General features: G+C 37.5%; 1 protein-coding gene across 2 annotated transcripts; it reads left to right on the forward strand.

The window, feature by feature from the left end:
• The first annotated feature begins 106 nt into the window (after nt 1–106).
• Nucleotides 107–14,337, forward strand: SPO11 (SPO11 initiator of meiotic double strand breaks). 2 transcript variants are annotated; one of them, XM_024239021.2, is made up of 13 exons: nt 107–324; nt 2,158–2,271; nt 3,521–3,609; nt 4,021–4,087; nt 4,321–4,429; nt 5,083–5,169; nt 5,755–5,791; nt 6,134–6,243; nt 8,626–8,725; nt 9,335–9,372; nt 10,451–10,527; nt 13,067–13,178; nt 13,679–14,337. In XM_024239021.2, the coding sequence occupies exons 1-13, from the start codon at nt 194–196 to the stop codon at nt 13,796–13,798; spliced, it is 1,191 nt and encodes a 396-aa protein (XP_024094789.1). In that variant the 5' UTR covers nt 107–193; the 3' UTR covers nt 13,799–14,337. The 2 variants fall into 2 exon arrangements, with proteins under 2 accessions (XP_024094789.1, XP_024094790.1); XM_024239022.2 differs by lacking the exon at nt 2,158–2,271 and having other exon boundaries at nt 129–324.
• Nucleotides 14,338–19,434: the final 5,097 nt, after the last annotated feature.

Raw genomic sequence — 19,434 nt, forward strand, 5'->3', positions numbered from 1 at the left:
GACCGCGCCTGAGAGCCCTGCGCTTGCGCACTCCACGCCGTGCTCTCCGCATACTCCTGTCTAGCCCCGCCTCTGGGTGTGTGGCGTGCGCACGCGCCGGCCGCTCAGAAAGCGCGGGAAAGACACGCAGCCACGCCCCAAGGGAGCAGCCTAGGACAGCGGCTTCTGGAGCTTCTGGCAGCCGTCTGCCCTCATGGCCTTTGCACCTATGGGGCCCGAGGCCTCGTTCTTCGAGGTTTTGGACCGACACAGGGAGTCCCTGCTGGCTGCCCTGAGGAGAGGTGGCAGGGAGCCCCCAAGTGGGGGAAGCCGCCTGGCCTCCAGGTACATGAGCTGGTGCCGAGGCGCGAGGCAGCCACTCTGTAGAAAAGTCGGGCGCTCTTCCCGGCCCCGGGCTGCCTCCTAGTGTTGAGGCTGAGGAGGCACCCCTTGGCGGGCCAGCCAGGAACCCCCAAAAAGATCCTTCCTGGGTACCCGCCACCTGCTTTGAACCCTTATTTTTAACTCAAAAAGAAAGACAGGTGGCAGCCCCCCTTCTGTGGCTTCTAGGATGTTCCCCTTCTAGAACGTTCCAGAGGCTCCCTGCAGCTGGGTTGGAAGGTTTCCTAAGATCCTTATAGGTTGGGGAGTTTGGGGTACAGTTAGCTTTGTATTTTTTAAACTTTTTTTGGATAAAATTTTGGGTTAAACTTTAAGGTTTTTTTTGTTTTTTGTTTTTTTAAGAAAGAAAATGAGTGTTGTATGTCTTCTCTCAGTAAGCAAATGGTTTTCTCAGAATTAACAAGGACATCAACACATTTTAAGTGGTTTATAAGACAACATGTTTTATTGTTTTGCAAGTGAATAGAATGTACATATTTTAAATCATTTATTTAAAATCAATTACGGGAACCCTCCAGCTACCCATGTTGGAATTAACCACAGAAAACATGACTACGTTATTGACCACTTTCACTTAAAAATACTTCATTTTGTTTCCTTGACCTGCTTTCTTGGTTGATTGCTCAGCAAAGTTTTTCAGCCTTTTATTTTTAAGCCCAAACCAACCACCAAAAAATCTGAAAAACCTACAAGCAAACCAATTTTTACAAAAGAATTTAGTTTGAGGGAGAACTTAGGAGAGTAAGGGAAGAGGAGAGTGGCAAGTCCCTTGTTAATAGCGCAGATGTAGACGAATCTGATTGTATCTTAAAGTTGGTTACAGTATTATCCTGCAACACTTTTTTTCTCCAAACTAGGAAAAATGAGTATTTGGGTCAGTTTTTACCTCCCAATATTAGAATAGATTAAATGTTTTAAAATTCATTTTCTGAAACACAAGTTTTCAGTAAAAACTCTGAAGTTCCTGTGGAAATTAAAACTCTCAACATTTTGCCCGTTTTCTAGAGTGCATTTGATTTCTTTTCCTAGACAATAAGCTAATGGTGTTTATAACAGAACAACATTTTTTGAAGCTGATGGCTTGTGAAATTAACAGTCAGCTGACAGAAAACTGGGCTTAGTCTTCGCATTTTGCTGTAGAGTGGCGTAATAGCTGCCAAGTCAACCGTTTGTTGCAGAACTCACAATTTATTCTTTCCAGGGTAGTGATTAAACGTTTTCCTTTTTGTATCGCTAAATTTCAAAAGAGCCGATTTTAAGGCATGAGATCAACTAGGGTAATGTGCGACCACAAAAGGTGCTTCTTTTGAAATTTTTGCATTGCATTTTTGAGAAAGAAATTCAAAGCCAATATTGTATCACTTTTTAAATTAAAACATTTATCAGTAGTATGTCGTCAAGTTTGTATTCAAGTTCAGCTAGATTACAGTAGGTTAATATGAAGTATAGATAAAAAGATAGTTGTAGATTTAGTCATTAATGTAAAAGGGAGACCTTCAATTGGTAATTGCTTGAGAAGTAAAATTACAAGCAAATGAAATTTATTTGTAAATACAGTTGTTTTAATGCAGTAGTAAAGGTTTAATGGGAGAGATAATTATTGACATGGATTACCTAGTCTTTTTTTTTGTCTTTTTTTAAAACCCCACCCCAATTGCCTAGTCTTAAAAAAGAATAAAATAAAAAGTTACTTTAGTATTGATCTGGGAAAATCTTACATATTATAAAGTCAAAATTTATGATTAAGTTGGAATTATGCTGTGTTTATTGTTTCAGTTCTGAGGTTCTTGCATCTATAGAAAATATTATCCAAGACATAATCACAAGCTTGGCAAGAAATGAAGCACCTGCATTCACGATAGACAACAGATCAAGCTGGGAAAACATAAAGTGGGCATTTTGCATTTTTATTTTTTAAATGCAATATCTACGTCATTATTCAAATTATTTGAGTTAGAGTTCTGGTCATATTTTTTTCGTTTTATTGCCTTTACCTTGCCAAAAAAAAAAAGGATTTAGGACGTTTACAAAATGCGTACCATACAGAGAGGTTGTGTAAACTAGAAGTAGGTGTGAAAGATGAGGCAAAGGAAAACAATGCTAGCACCAACAGAATGGAGCACCAGAAGAGGTTAGAATTCCAAATGCATGTGATAAAGTCTCATAATTTTGCTAAGAATAGGCACTATACTTGGAGCTAAGCTTTCTAGCAGTCAGAGGGGGAGATGTCATGGGTGCAATTCTCACATATGCCACAAAAGCAAACCACTTGCTCAGGGGAAGTATAACCAATCCTGATACCAGACCGAAATAAAAGTATCCTGAACATAGAGCACATTTAAGGCTTTCTCCTGACAGATCTTCTGCCCCTGCTAAGTCATGTGTCCAAAAAGTGTAAAATCAGCAAACAGCTTTATCAGAATTCTTGAACCTAGTTATACAGGTTTTTTCCAGCCTCTCATATTATGTAAGAGATACAGAAACAAAATGAAAGGAATTTTGAGTCTCCTTCATCACTGTTGTTTTATGATCTATATAAGTAATATAAGCTGTATACTTTTCAGTCATGTTTTGAAAGATGGATTTTATCTAGCTTTGAAGCAGCTTACACCTGACATATCCACCTGGTGCCTTCTGCCACCTTTAGGGGAAGCTTGGCAGTTCAACTTAACAACCTAATAAAATTGTTATTTTATGTAATGTAATTTTGCAGGTAAATCAGAAATGAAACATTTCAAAGCTTATTAAATTGAGTAAAATTATTAAATGAGTAGATTATTAAAATGAGTAAAGTACTAATTGTGAAATATTTGAAAACATTTTACATACACTAAAAATGTCTTCCCAGGAAAAAAGTATGCACACACACACAAACACACTGCCACACCCCCTAATCAAAGGTGTTAGCTCGTTTATGTTAAATGGTTTATCTTAGTGCCTCTGTATGTCACAAACCTAATTTCCTAGTTATCACCTGGAATGATCTATGCTTTCAAACCAGTTGATCCTAAAGCTTCAGTGCTTAAATTAAGAAGAAATGTGGGTTTTAAATGATGTGCAGAAGACCATAAGTATGTATTGTTTGGTGTTTAGAAGTTGTCTTTCTCACTTTATTCCTTTGCTTTAAACAAAATGACAGGTTTGAAGATTCTGTGGGTCTTCAGATGGTATCCCATTGCACCACGAGAAAGATCAAAAGTGATTCACCAAAATCAGCTCAAAAATTTGGTAAGTTAATTGTTCTTAGCTTTTGGCAATAAAGGATAAATAAATTTTGTTGTCTTCTCAATTTTATTTGTTCCTAGTTAAATAATTTTACCTGTTTTTAATAGATCACTTTCATACATAAAATAAATTTCTAGAATTTTTCATTGTCAATAACTATGGAAATAGGTTATCAACATAAACATATTTTTCAAGGTATATGGTTCAGTGCAAAATTATCCTCTCAGTTTTGCTGTCCATAGAGCAATTAATTTTAACTGATTCTTCAGGTAATTGTTCTGTACTTAACCCTCCCATTTGGAAAGATAATTTTTTAAATGTTAACTAAAATTAAGTTAAAATCCTTATTAGCAGTATCTTTTGAATCAGTAAGAGAAATGATGAGTAACTTGTTTGTTGAATTTTATTTTCCAGCTCTAATCCTTAAAATATTGTCCATGATTTATAAATTAGTACAGAGCAACACTTATGCAACCAAAAGGTAACTATATTGTTCTAGTAAGTTACTCTTCAAAATGTAATGTGAGAAATAGTTGGATTAACTTTTATTATATGCTTTGAAAAGTTACATAAGACTAAACTATAGCTCATAATTTACTTTCTTTATATGTTGTGTTTTCATCCAGTTAAAGCTTTCTTCAGTTAACACTCTAATACTTGTCATATTCAAAGAGAATATGGTTGATTAAAAATATGTATTTTAAATTTTCATAGGGACATATATTACACTGACAGCCAACTCTTTGGTAACCAGACTGTCGTCGACAATATTATCAATGACATTTCTTGTATGTTAAAGGTGTCAAGAAGGAGCCTACATATAGTAAGTAGTACCTAATACAAAACATTTTATTTTAAAACAAAATGTTTGTATAAAACATAATTTTTTTTTTTTTTTGAGACGGAATCTCACTCTGTCGCCCAGGCTGGAGTGCAGTGGCGCGATCTCAACTCACTGCAAACTCCGCCTCCTGGGTTCATGCCATTCTCCTGCCTCAGCCTCCCGAGTAGCTGGGACTACAGGCACCCGCCACCACGCCCGGCTAATTTTTTGTATTGTTAGTAGAGACTGGGTTTCACCGTGTTAGCCAGGATGGTCTCGATCTCCTGACCTAGTGATCCGCCTGCCTCGGCCTCCCAAAGTTCTAGGATTACAGGCGTGAGCCACCACGCCCGGCCAAAACATAATTTTAAAACATAATATAGTCTTCTTTTCCTATTATTTGATGCTTGCATTTTTCTCACTATAAATTTAAGTAATAGATTCTCAATATGTTCCTTTGGGTGAATGGACCAAACTGATGAATTACCAAATATTTTTAATTCCTAAATACCTTTACATATTTTCTCTTTCATCTCTTAAATTTCAATCCAAGTGAAAATGCCAGTAATTTAGCAGATGAACACAAGGAGTGACTTAATAGCATAAAACATATTTGTGAAGCAGATTTCAAATATGTCTATTATTTTTTGCAGTTATCTACATCAAAAGGTTTAATTGCTGGCAACTTAAGATACATCGAGGAAGATGGCACCAAGGTGAATTGTACCTGTGGTGCGACGGTAAGAAGCATCATTGATGTTTTCACAGCTTTAACTCTTCTAGCTCCTTCAGTTTTGAAGCATCATTTTATTTCTTGCTTTGTTATGTAACCTAGAGCTTAAGATTTCAAAATAAAACTGAAAGATGAATAGGAATATGCTTTACAGAACTGTACATTACATAGTTTCAAATTATGCTAATTGTCAAATGTCAGATTGAAATAAACATACGTATATAACTCTTTAAAAATGCACTATTATTTTCAGATAAAGTGTGGCTTGATCATTTTAGCATGTTATTTAGTAATCTTCATAAAATTTTCTGGTTCTGAAAGTAATATTTTTAATACTAAACTATTTGCTGGGCTTTGATACAAAGAGAGCCCACAATACTAAACTTAGTACCCCTGTTGGGAGAATTGCTGTGAGTCATGTGCCGGTTTTCTTACTGAGGGGTAAAGCTGTTTTCTACTATTTTTTAACAGAGGAATAAGTCTCTGATGACTGGTATGGTCAAAGAAAAATAAAAACAGAGGGCTTTGTGATAAACTAAAAATGTGGTTATTTTGCTTTTTATGTAAGGTAAATACTGGTTTTTTTTTAAAGGCTGTTGCTGTGCCATCGAATATTCAAGGAATTCGGAGTATCCTTTAAGTGGGAAAACTATTTAAACTTTTGGAATGTTCATTCATTCATTAATTCCTTTGGTAAGCCAAGCCTTCATAATGTGTAAGAAACAAGTTAGGCCCTATAGCAGTCAAGATGAACACGCCATGGTCCCTTCTTTAGGACTCTTTTAGGAGCTCACCATCTAGTGGAAGAGACAGATATCTGAATATATGAATAGATATGTTTATATGTTTGAAGGTACAAATTAAAATGTTGTATCTATAGCTGCTTTTGAATTATCTATATGGCACCTTAATTTAGTTGGTGATTAAATTGAAATACTCTTGCTTTCAATTTATCAGCCTTAACTTCACAGATTTAGTTACAGACGCAAAGTTTGTATTAATTGTAGAAAAAGATGCAACATTTCAGCGGCTCCTAGATGACAACTTTTGCAACAAATTGTCTCCATGCATCATGATTACGGTATATTATCTAACTTTACTACAATTCCAAGACTAATGTATACTGTTACGGTGATTGGTAAGAGGATTTACAATATTATCTACACAATGTCCTGTTTTCAATATAATGCATCCTTTGGGATCATAGAACAGGAATTTCCAATGTGTTTATTTAAACATCCTCAAAGCTGGCTATCACCTCAAGTTCATTTTTTTTTTTTAATAGAGACAGGGTCTCGCTCTGTTGCGCAGGCCGAAGTACCATGGCATGATCATAGAGCACTGTAACCTTGATAAGTTCATGTTTCTAAAACCACACTCAAAAGCTTTCTTCCTTGAAAAGCTGAGTGTTCCTGCCACTTGTCCTGTGGCTATCAATGCAGACACTGCAATGAGGTCCACACGTCAGAGTCAGTTTGACTTACTCCTCACATCCCGTGGTCACCAAGTCCTTTTGAATTGGCCTTGGGAATCTCTTTCATTTCAGCCCTTTCTCTTTAATCCTTCCCCTTTCATTCTCACACAAGACAACCACCTGGTAGCCTCCAGACAGGCCCCTGACTTCTATGATCTCTCATTCTACCTAACCGATTCCCTGCCACACCAGACTTGTCATTTCCCTCCGTGCCAGTTCAAAAACTTTTGGTTTTGTCTGATACTTCTACTCCAAATCTGGATGCCTCTGTGGAACTGTTCAGCCCTTCTAAGACTCCATTCCGCCTCCTCTCCAGGGCAGCGCTCCTCACTGCCTCCATAAACATCTCTCATAAACGCCTCTCAAGAAGAGGCTGGGACTTGAGGGCCGTATTAGGAAATGCCATTTTTCACCAGGTCCTTTAATACTGTTTGACTCCTCTACTGTGTTCATGTGCTATTATTTTTCCCAAAGAACATTATGAAAATACACTAAATACTCAACGATGAGCTAGGACCCCTGCTAAGCACTTGACATAGTAAGAGTTCACATTTACCGGTGTTTATCACATGTCAACTTGTAAAGGCTCTCAATGGCCTTAGGAGGTAGGTACTAACATCATCGTCACTTTAATAATGGGGTACTGGAATGCAGGAAGGTATTTTACCACGTCTCTATGGCTATTCAAAACCAGGACTGGATTTGAATAGTTGAACTCCATGTTGCTATAATGCCATCACTTGGTGTGACAGGCGTATTTATGCTGATTTTATAGATAAAGCCATGGCCTAAAGAGACTAAGAAACTTGCCCAACATCACACCACTGATGATGGGCAGAGAGGGAATTCAAACTCGGAGCTGTGACCCGAAGCCCATTCTGAATCTCTAGGGCTACTCTGCGCTCTTCCTCTGCTCCCTGTTTCATTTGGTTTTCTGCTTTTCTCTAACGTTGTAACACTCTTCAATTTACTTTTCTACATAATTATTATTTTAATGACTTCATAATATTATCCCACCATTTAAGTTTTATTAAACCCTAAATTTAAGCCAGGTACTCTTCTAAGTGCTTTATGATTATTAAATAATTTAATTCCTATAATAATTTCATATGTTGTTACAGAGCACCAAACCACAGAGTGGTTTTGTTACTCATTCAAGTTCATGCTGCTAAGAAGTAGCAGAGCAGAGATGCGAGCTCAGGCTGCCTAGCCCCGCAACTGCTGCAGATTACCACTGTACTATGCTGCCTCTCCACATCCCTGTTGTTAGATATTTTGGCTATTTATATTAGTTTGTGCCATTTTAAATAGCACTTCAGTGAGCATCTTTAAATATGTAGGATGTTTATTATTTCTGTTTTTGCTGAAATATTTCCTTAGGATCATTTCCTAGGACTGGCATAATTCCCATTCCTTCACTCTGTTTGTATAATGTACATTTTTTTTTCACAGTCAACACCAGTCTTTCAGCACCTGAAATCCAAGGTAGGAAGATGTAACCTCTTTTTTTTTTTTTTGGTGCTGTGACTCAGATATGAACCAGGGTTGCTGTGGCCACATGCAGAGTACTAAACATTGTATGAGCATAACCTGTAATTTATTATTATTATTATTATTATTTTGAGGTGGAGTTTCACTCTTTTTGCCCAGGCTGGAGTGCAATGGCGTGATTTCGGCTCATTGCAACTTCCGCCTCCTAGGTTCAAGTGATTCTCCTGCCTCAGCCTCCCGAGTACCTGGGATTACAGGTGTGTACCACCACACCTGGCTAATTTTGTAGTTTTAGTAGAGACGGGGTTTCACCACATTGGCCAGACTGGTCTCAAATTCCTGACCTCAGGTGATCCCCCCACCGTGGCAATCCAACGTGCTGGGATTACAGGCGTGAACCACTGCGTCCAGTCTAACTTTTAAATTATTAATAAGAGTATAGTTGTAACCATTTTATTCTACTGAAGTTAAAATTCTTAATTTTCATCTTGCTTTTAGGGAAAGGGAGTTCCTGATCTAAACACAAGACTTTTAGTCAAGAAACTGTGGGATACGTTTCATGTTCCTGTTTTCACTCTTGTAGATGCTGATCCACATGGTAATTTATCATTGGACTATTTACAACAATAGTCATAACTAAATCATATTTGTAGTTGTGTTTTCTTCTTCTTCTTTTTTTTTTTTTGAGATTGAGTCCTGCTCTGTCACCCAGGAGTGCAATGGCGCGATCTTGGCTCACTGCAACCTCCACTTCCCAGGTTCGAGTGATTCTCCTGCCTCAGCCTCCTGAGTAGCTGGAACTACAGGCACATGCCACCACGCCTGGCTAATTTTTTATACTTTTAGTAGAGACGGGGTTTTACTATGTTGGCCAGGCCCTCAAACTCGTGACCTCAGGTAATCTGCCCACCTCGGCCTCCCAAAGTACTGGGATTACAGGCACGAGCCACCGTGCCCAGCCTGTAGTTGTGTTTTCTACTCTCAGGACACTTTTATAAAACATTTTAAAAGAAAATGATTACATTAAAATTAGGTCTATAATTATTTGAGACAATTTATTGTTATTTTGTCATATTAAACTGAGAATGATAAATTTTTCACAGGTGATGTCCACAAAATTAAAATTATAGATAGATAAAATTTGAGAGTGCAAATTAACCTGTAATATGTAAGGAGACTAATTTTATAGTTAACTTTCTTTTAACAGGCATAGAAATAATGTGCATCTATAAGTATGGATCTATGGTAAGTATAGAAAAGCAGTTTTCCTTTTTTATTATTTAGATATTTTATATTCATTGAGGTGATTTCTGCATTTGCTAATCACCCCCAAGTAGGCTGAGAGTGCCCAAAGTGTACCTGAGGGCCTAGTATCATATTCTAGGAGCAATCTGTGTGTCGGCGGCTGTGACTCCAGCTCCCAGTATGACCAGTGCAACCACAGATGACAGAGTGGGATTAGCTGTGGGCAAGCGGCATTATTATCCTGCACTCTCTTGGCATACTGAAGGAACTGTAGGGCTCTGGGGTAACAACAACGCTGTCTGATCACCAAATATACTCGAAATATTATATAGAGCCTTGAATTCTGACTTTTCTAATCCCTTTTCTCCCACCATAAGGAGAAATGGAAACAATAAATATCACCACCAGTGTCTACAATTACCATATACCAGTGGTCTCACAGTGTGGTCCTAAGCCAGGAGCATCAGCATCATCTGGAAGATTCTTAGAAATGCAAATCTCAGTCCCCATCCAGAACTACTGAGCCAAAATCTCTAGGGGTGGGATCCTCCAAGGATTCTGATGCATGGTGAAATTTATAGCAGATGAAAAGGATGGTGGAGCAGGGTGTAAGATGGGGAACCATGAACAGTAAGAAATGTAGGTCAGAGAGCTTCATTTATAGTTTGCTTTAGAAAATTAATACAGAAACACTACATAGAAGTTGTGGTTGTTGTTGTTTTGTTGCTGTTTTGAGACAGGGTCTCACTCTGTCACCCAGGCTGGAGTGCAGTGGTGCAGTGACAGCTCACTGCAAGCTTGGACTTTTGAGCTCAAGCTATCCTCCCGCCTTGGTCTCCCAAAGTGCTGGGATTACAGGCATTAGCCACCGCACTTAACCCAGAGAAGTTTTAACACCTTCACTAAAAGCCCAGCTTAGCATAGCTCCTGATGGTTTTCTTACTTTTGTGGGCTCTGGGCATGTGAAGCCAGCTTTAGTACTTGTCCTTCTTAATAAGTGAAAAATTTGACTGAAAAACAAGAATGCTAGTTTTCTACAATTTAGCCTCACCTAATATACTTTTGTTCTTTATTTTAGTCTATGTCTTTTGAAGCTCATCATCTCACAGTTCCAGCTATTAGATGGCTTGGTCTTCTCCCTTCTGATCTTAAAAGGTTAGATAGTATAGCAGAACTAGGATATTTAAAATGATAATTCATTGTCATATGTAACAATAAGCCTAAAAAGTCACTACAAGGGAAAACTCTTAATGTTTTTTATTTATATTGTCCACGATGATTTATGATTATATAATTATGAATTAAATTCATTAATGTTTCTGTTTCAACTACTAAAATATTTAACACATGAATTTGGTTAATGTGTTACACTTTCAGCTAGCTAAAAACTTTTTGTTTCACTTTTATGGTTAGGACATTATATACACTTTTTATACTTAAAAGTACAATACATTGTAGGCCGGGCACATGGTGGCTGACGCCTGTAATCCCAGCACTTTGGGAGGCCAAGGTGGGTGGATCACTTGAGGCTAGGAGTTTGAGACCAGCCAGGGCAATATGACAAAACCCTGTCTCTACTAAAAATGCAAACATTAGCTGGGTGTGGTGGTGGTGTATGCCTGTAATCCCAGCTACCGGGAAGGCTGAGGCCCAAGAATTGCTTGAACCTGGGAGACGGCAGTTGCAGTGAGCCATGATCGCACCACTGCACTCCAGCCTGGGTGATAGAGCTTGACTCTGTCTCCAAAAAAAAAGTACAATACAGTAAATCCAATTAAATTGTAACCATTGACAACATCATTTGCCATATGAATCAATTTTGTCATAGATTTAAATTTTTAACTTCAAAAGAAAAATATCATTTTAAGAGTATTAAAATTTGGGAACTTCAAGTTTGGCAAGTTTATTATATATGTTCATTATAGAAAAAAATATTAAGTAACAAGTTAAATATCACCTACAGATCAGTAGCCTTACCTTTGTAGATTTTTTTTCTGTGCATAGCCATAACTTTTTCACAAAACTGAGATCATACTCTGTTATTTTGTAATCTGCTTTTTTTAAACACAACAACACAATGTGATCATTTTTCCATGTCAATAAAGTACATTTCTTATTTTAGCATCTTTTGTTGCTGAGTTTTAATTCTAGATGTGCTAGTGTTTATTCAGCCATTCCCTCATAGCCATTTAAGTGGTTTCCAAATCTCTATTCTGATAGGTCGTGCTTTGATGGAGTCTCCTGTAACTAAATCTCTACGCGCATCCTTAATTAGTCCCTTAGGCTGAATTCCCAGAAGAACTGGTGGGTCAAAGAGGATCCCCATAATCAGGGTTTGACTGTTGTCTGGATAGATTAAGTTTCTTGCTTTCTCTGAAGAGTAAGAGTCCACCTGTCCCTCAGCTTATGGCATTAACATTTTTTTTTCACCTCTGCTAATGTGATATTTTAAAATGTTTTATTGTTGTAATTGGTCAGTAAGAATGAATTTAAACATGTTTATTGGATTTCTGTAAGTGGTGAGCAATCCTTGATAACAGGTGCTTGTTTCCTAAATATGGAATGTGAACAGGTTTTGGGTGATCAGCCACTTCCTATAAAATGAGGGTCCAAGAGGAAACATTTCATTTTTTATTTTTGAATATTCACACTCCACTGGATTAACGTGTTCAATTTAGTGTATGTGTGTCATGGTCAAAATCTCTTGGGGGTGATCTGTTTGTATAAAAACAATTTTAACACAAATTCAAGACATATGATCTGATAATTATTAAGGTGAATGGCTTCAAGAAACTCTAGCTGCATCTCATAAATTCTATCAGTGCACTAAAAAGCCACTCCAAATGAATATACGATCAAAGGAAAAACACTATGGTAGCTACAGAAGCCGGGCTGCAAGGGAAATCTTCTAGGCCTCCCTTTCAATCAAATTGTCACCCCTATCCGAGAACTGCCCCTGGCAAATGGTCATAATTATGGACACATTGAAAAAGACTCTCCTGGGAAATCTAGGATTTGTGACTTCGAAAGGTAGACCACACCATAAATCCAGGACCTCTCATGTTCTATTTTTAAAACACATACCATGATAAAGTTATATTCCACGTTTTTCAAATTTAAAACTAGATAGGTAAGAATGTGTGTGTGTAAAGTGATAAAAGTGAGTGTGCGTGTGTGTAAAGTGATAAAAGTGAGAGACTAACTTCCATGGTCCAGAATCTTCAATGAATTATGAAGAATTAAATACTCAGTGGAACCTAAAGTCCCTCAGTGAACCTCAGCCATTGGCCATGCATATTGGAGCTCACTGCCAGAAAAGTGTGACGCTCTGAGAGGCTTAATGTACATTATTAAGCTGCCCTGGTATCTATTTACATGATGGTAGTGCTATTGGCATTTGTTTAATAACCAATATCGGTCTTCCTGTCATCCTGTCATCATCCCACAAGTGTGACATGAAGGAAAACAAAAACTTTAGAATCTTACTGTGGAAACCAAACTTCCACTATGAACTTGAAAACTTGCTGGTCTAAGACATGACAGATCCTCTCAATCCTGGATGTAAGAGGTAGATCTGTACTAATTTTCTAATTTCTGAGTTTCTTGAAGTAGTACCATAAATACAGGCAAAATACATGACGTTCAAGTTACAGAAACACTTTTTTACTGATTTTTTTCACCTACTCTTTTCCAGGTTAAATGTACCTAAAGATAGTTTGATTCCACTGACAAAAAGGGACCAAATGAAACTTGACAGTATCCTGAGGAGACCTTATGTTACCTGCCAACCATTTTGGAGAAAAGAAGTATGTTTCCTTTTACAACTCAAGTGTTGCATGTTTAATTGTCTTTTACTTTAGTAGTGGCTATTCACATCCTATTTTGAAAATATCTCTCTTGAAATTTTATATGACACGACTAACATAAGTGTTGTTTGGCAGTAAATACTTGTTGAAATTGAATCATATGAATGCTAATAGATGAGATCAGTGAATGGAGCTGGCCTGTTTGTATCCTTATCATGGTTATATACACATTCTTGATGGCTGTATCATAGTTTGTGGGATTAAAAAAAGGAAGAAGAAATCATAAAGATTTCAGACTACCCCTAATTGTTGAAGACAGCATACAGAGTACTCTCACTCCAGATATTTTTAGCTGTAGCAGCTCTGGAATATTCTGGCTGACCCTTAAGGCTATTGTCCCTGGTTTTGGAGAATAAAGCAGTTCTAGATTACTAGTTTGTTGAATTGACAGAAATGCAGCTAAGAACTCTGGTATGAGTATATTTTACTTTTATTGACAGATGGAAATAATGGCAGACTCTAAAATGAAGGCAGAAATTCAAGCTTTGACTTTCCTATCATCAGATTATCTTTCCAGAGTGTACTTACCTAACAAATTAAAATTTGGAGGATGGATATAAAAATAAATCAGAAGAACTTCTGATTGCCAGAGGCTTTTCATTAGTTTTGTTTTTGATTGCCAAATACTATTGTGGAAAGAACATATATTATATTCTTAATTCTGTAAAGGTGAAATAAAATAACTTTCCGTTAATTATATTTTTTTGTCAAAACAAATGCTCTACTCCAATTTTCTTTAGAAAGCCTTATTCTTTCCTCTATAGAGACAGATTTCTGTCCTATCTTCTAAAGTAGATTATAAAAGAATATGTTATTTTGACCTTTAAATTGTGTTTGAAAAAATAATACTTTATACGTGTCATCAAAGTCTACAAAATACTTTATTTGCCTTCTATGATACAACTAATGTTAAGGCATAAAGTATCTTACTGGTAACAAAAATCATAATGATCTGAATTTGAGATGTTGCAAATGAATTTTGGTGTCCAGTAGTTTCTTCTTACATTTTCCTTTGCCTTTATACTTTAGGGGTCTTACTCCATTAATTCATTTGTTACATTAGTAAAATTCAGTATGAATAAATATTTGGATTGATGTAGTCTTCAGTGTTTTGCTTTATTTTGTGTTGAGCCTATTTTTTTATTGACAATACTATTTATTCGAAAAGTTTCTCGAAGGTCTTGAATGCTTCTCTAGTCTAGGTCTATAGAACAAAAAACTTCTTCAGTTTTAAGATCTACAGAAGCCTCAGATTTTAATAAGGTACTTCTCCAGCAGTAAATATGTGACCTTTTCCCTCCATAAACCTATCTTAATTTTGCCAGAGATGAGTTTTATGATTTTATTCTGTACTTTCAGTAAACCTTTAACTGCACTGAAAGTTTCTCGTGCTTGCAAGCAAGAATAAGAATTTATAGAAGCACGGAAATATTAGGTTAGCTATTTTATAAAGAGAAATGGTAACAATAATAATAATATATACCATTTCTGAGAAATTATATGTGCCAATCACTGCTGATTCAGTATGTCATTTAATTCTCCCAAGGACCTTGTAATTACTGGGTAACTACACCATAGTTTTCAGGTGAGAACACTGAGGATGCTATTTGTCCAAAGCCACAATAATATCAGGGGACAATAATACTACCGACCTCAAGAAAATGTGGGTCTCAATGCAAAATGTAAATGTGGGATCCCTTTTTATTAAGAATTTCAAGATGATAGCAGCAGAGAATTAAACCAAGCACAGGCCCTTCTTAGCCCTGGGGTCCTGGGTGACTGCACAGGTGGTACACCTGTGAGGCTCGGCCTGCCCAAGAGGTTGTATGTAGTAAGGATTGAATAAGGTAATATAATAATAAAGGAAAATACATACATAGCACTTACTATGCGCTAGGTATTTTTGTAGGTGCTTTGTAAACAGTAATTCATTGCATCTTCACAGAAACCTTATGAGCTAGGTACTTTTAAAAAATCATCCCCATTTTACAGGTGAGAAAACAAAGGTACAGAAAGATTAAATAACTTTCCCAAGGTCACATAACTAATAAGCAGTGGAGCTGGGACTTCAAACCAGAAAGTGTGGGTACCATGGCACTAGTACAGGTAAAGTACTTCATGTGTGGTCTGTGTCCTCACTGTGCGGAAAGGTCTGCAAGTCTTATTATTGGCTAGTGTCAAATCAAGATCCCCCTGATACCATATATACAATTAACAATTATGTTATATTCCCTGGTCACATAGGAACCAAACATTTCATTTTGAGAACATTCTGGTATGCTGTTAATTTTACTTACTCGTGAGACTATCAAAAATTCTAAAAACATTTTTATAAATAAGAAAAATTTTCCTCTGAATTTATACCATACTTACTCCTTTAACATGTAACAGTGTCACTGAACTTTGGTATGCTTTGTAAAGGAAGATATTACTAACTTAAAAATATGTTTAAGCCACGACACATCTGGCTTAGGATATACTATCAAAATGGGAAGGAGTGACAAATCTACGATAGTCATCCAAATTTAAAAATAAATTTGAAAAAGACAGATACCTCCAGTTTGGATAATTAAGTCATCTCAAGTTTATTATTGCAAATTTACTTAAAATAATTTTCAATTATTTCGGAAGTGAAAATGGAAGGAGAGCAAATACAGTATAGTTTGACGTTACTACCTGTCTTTATTAGATGAAAATGAAAAATTAATGCTAGTAGCTATTTGGGAACCATCTAGAATTCTAATTCTAAAGATTTCTTTCTAAAAAGGATTGCCATAGTACTTAGCATTTAAAATGGTAATTGATAACAATCATCCCATCTACCATCATCTACTGTATCTAATTTGGATATTTCCATAATTTTAATCAAGAAAGAACATTAGATTGGAATCTTTATAATTAAAATTTATAAAAACTAATACAACAAGTTCCGGCACGGTGGCCACACCTGTAATCCCAGAGCTTTGGGAGGCTGAGGCAGGAGGAGGATTGCTTGAACCCAGGAGTTCAAGACCAGCCTGGGCAAAATAATGGGACTCCCATCTCAATTTTTAAAAATTAGTTGGGCATGGTGGCACACGTCCATAGTCTCATCTACTTGGGAGGTTGAGGTGGAAGGATCACTTGAGACCAGGAGTTCAATGCTGCAGTGAGCTATGATTGCACCACTGCACTCAGGCCTGGGTGACAGAGTGAGACCTTGTTTCAAACAACAATAACAACAAAAACTAGTACAACAAAAAGGTGCTCAGAGACTCTTAGTTTTCCCTTAAGGGTTCATAATGACCCTAACAAACTAAAAGTTGCTTGTAATATCCCCCGTTTTCTGAGAAATTTGATTATAATCATTGGTGATACTAAGTGATTAGAAGTTATGAGTTCATAGGGAAGAAAAACCATAGTGCACTTTATAAAAATAAGGAAAACCCTCCAGGGTTTCCATCTATGACTTCCTTACTGAGTGTCTCAGTTAAGCTGCTAGTTTGATGTAGATAATCTGTTCAGTGGTGCTGAAAAGAACAGATTCTCTAAGCTATATATACATGTACATTAAAAGATTTTCAATGAAATGTTTTTGTAGTGAAATAATGAGAAACGTGCACTTCTGTTTGCTAAATGAACTTCTGTTCACTGTTACACAGATAGGTATCCCAAGGAAACAATCCTGTAGAAACAAGCCAAGATCGCCCTCTGCTGGCAAACGCTCATTGTTCTCTCAATTCCTTCCACTATTTTGGGTGGAAATTTCTTTGAAATATTTTCAAGTCATTGTCTTAAGGAATGGGGTGAAAGAGTCTTGAGTCACAACAAAAGAGTTTGGGGAAAACCAAGAGGGTTTCTGTGTGATACGCTCAACAGGAATCCGCTTTGTTAATCAGCTTTGGATGCCCCAATTCCCTGTAAAGCTACACTTAATGTGTGCTTCTTTGCAACCAAGCTATTCACAAAACTTTAAGCCAACATATTACATTTCTTTTATTAAAAATTCAAAATGAAAAGTAACTCATGCTAAGAATATAGGCATGTTCAGTTTCTATTCACCTAGCAATTAAATAGAAACTGTACTTATTCATAAATATTCCCTGTGTAAAAATGGCAGAAAAGTTTACCAGTTTGAATGATAGTCACTACCAAAATTTAATTTTCTATTGTTCAATTATTTTTCACCTATATTGTATGGCTCAAAAATCATACAATCATACCCAGGGATAAAATTTTACTGATCTCGCAGAGCACGGTAGCTCACGCCTGTAATCCCAGCACTTTGGGAGGCCAAGGTGGGTGGATCACAAGGTCAGGAGTTCAAGACCAGCCTGACCAACATAGTGAAACCTCGTCTCTACGAAAGATACAAAAATTAGCCAGGCGTGGTGGTGTGCACCTGTAATCCCAGTTACTGGAGAGGCTGAGGCAGGATAATTGCTTGAACCCTGGAGGCAGAGGTTACACTGAGCCGAGATCGTGCCACTGCACTCACTCCAGCCTGGGCGACAGGGCAAGACTCCGTCTCAAAAATAAAATAGAATAAAATACCGCTGTCCCTTTTTGTTTCTAGGAGGGAAAACATAAATCAGCATAATCTGCCACCTGTGGAAGTGTAGAGTTAGGTTTTGGGGCAGGCTGCTTGCATTCCAATTCTGCCTCTACTCATTGCCGCTATGGCTGGGACAAGTTACAACCTGATCTCAGTTTCATCAACCATAAAATGGGAATAACAACAATAATAATGACTTGGTAGGGTCATGGTGAGGATTAAATGAGATTATTCATGTAACAAGAGTCTTGGAATATTAGCTATAATATTTGGGCGAGCATACTGCTCCTCAGTGGTTCCATTGATGGTATATGCAAAAGCAGTTTGTCAACTACATAATCCTAAACAGCGGGAAGAGTTTATAGAGCATGCTGAATAACCAGGATTATAGAGGAATCTGTATCATAATAGAGGCTTCTGGAAGATACATTGGGCATTGAACCATAAAATGCAACAAGTATTAATAACGAACACATGTAAGATACTCTGCTTGGTGCTGCAAAGCATATACACGGAAGTAGATACAAGTTTTAAATCTGGGAATCTAGACAAGACAAATACACTATTTAATGAGGCAGAATATGTCTCGAAACCCTGAGAGAGCTTTGGGAGGGCTTTTGAGAGTTTGAAGGAAAGATAGTAAGAGGAGTTCCATTGAAAAAGGGTAAGAAAATGTAGTTGAAGCACTTCTCAGAGATGAGTCCGAAGCTTTGCTGGTAGGAGGGTCAGGCACAGGACAGACCTCATGGACCTACTGTGTATCAGTTGTGTGAGCTCTGGTAAGTCACATCACCTCTGTCAGCGTCACTTTCCATATCTATAAAATGGAGATAATTGCAATACCTATCTTTTAGGGCTGTTCTGGAAACTACAGAAGATGGAGCATCTAAAGCGCTTAGCATAGGGTGATGCTCAAAAGAGCTATTATTACCATCATCGTCTAGACTAGAGGTTCTCAATCTTGGCTGCATCTTAGAATCACCTGGGGAGCTTTTAAAAAATATTAATTTCCTCTGTTCTAGCCCAGACCTACTAAATCAGAATCTCTAAGGGTGCAGTCTAAGCATCACAGTTTTTAAAAAGCTGCCCAGGATTCTAAATGATCTACAGCCTTGGTACTTAACTGTGGTTCGTGGCCCAGCGACCTCTGCTGGGAACTTGGTAGAAATGTGGATTCTTAGGCCCGTCCTAGACCTACTGAATCTGCATTTTATAAAAAGATACCCCAGATCCTAAACCTCCCTAAGAAGGTCAAGGCACGCAGACCACACTGAGCAGTGAAGGAGAGGATCCAGGGTACCTACATAACCTCACGAAATCCCTTCCTTGTGGTTTGTCTTTTCCTTCACTTCCTTCTTCAAACGCTCCTAAAAGTAGGGGTTGGGAGGAACCAACCAACTGAAATATTTGGAGTGGGCATGTGTGTGAGTAATAAGAATCCCTTAACATTTCTACGGAATGTTCTATTAGTAAGAGTAGTTCACGTGTGATTTCACTTGACCCTAATTAGGAACAGCCCTGGCATCATTTTCCCCACCATGCAGCAGGAAACTGAGGCCCAAAGAGCCCCGAGGTGGGCTCAGGGTATCCCAGAGGGCAAACAGGGAGGCCAGGGTGGGAAACCCGCGGCCGACCTCGCCTCGTTCGGAGGCAGCGTTAGAG

Source organism: Pongo abelii, chromosome 21 (genome assembly GCF_028885655.2).
Source record: "Pongo abelii isolate AG06213 chromosome 21, NHGRI_mPonAbe1-v2.0_pri, whole genome shotgun sequence".
In the NCBI taxonomy this organism is placed as follows: domain Eukaryota; kingdom Metazoa; phylum Chordata; class Mammalia; order Primates; family Hominidae; genus Pongo; species Pongo abelii.

Bases quoted from the DNA above. Each gene is read 5' to 3' on its own strand.
- SPO11 (XM_024239021.2), top strand. From the start codon at position 194: ATGGCCTTTGCACCTATGGGGCCCGAGGCCTCGTTCTTCGAGGTTTTG. The intron at 5,792-6,133 runs GTATCCTTTAAG...TTAACTTCACAG, and splicing joins GAATATTCAAGGAATTCGGA to ATTTAGTTACAGACGCAAAG. The intron at 10,528-13,066 runs GTTAGATAGTAT...ACTCTTTTCCAG, and splicing joins CTCCCTTCTGATCTTAAAAG to GTTAAATGTACCTAAAGATA.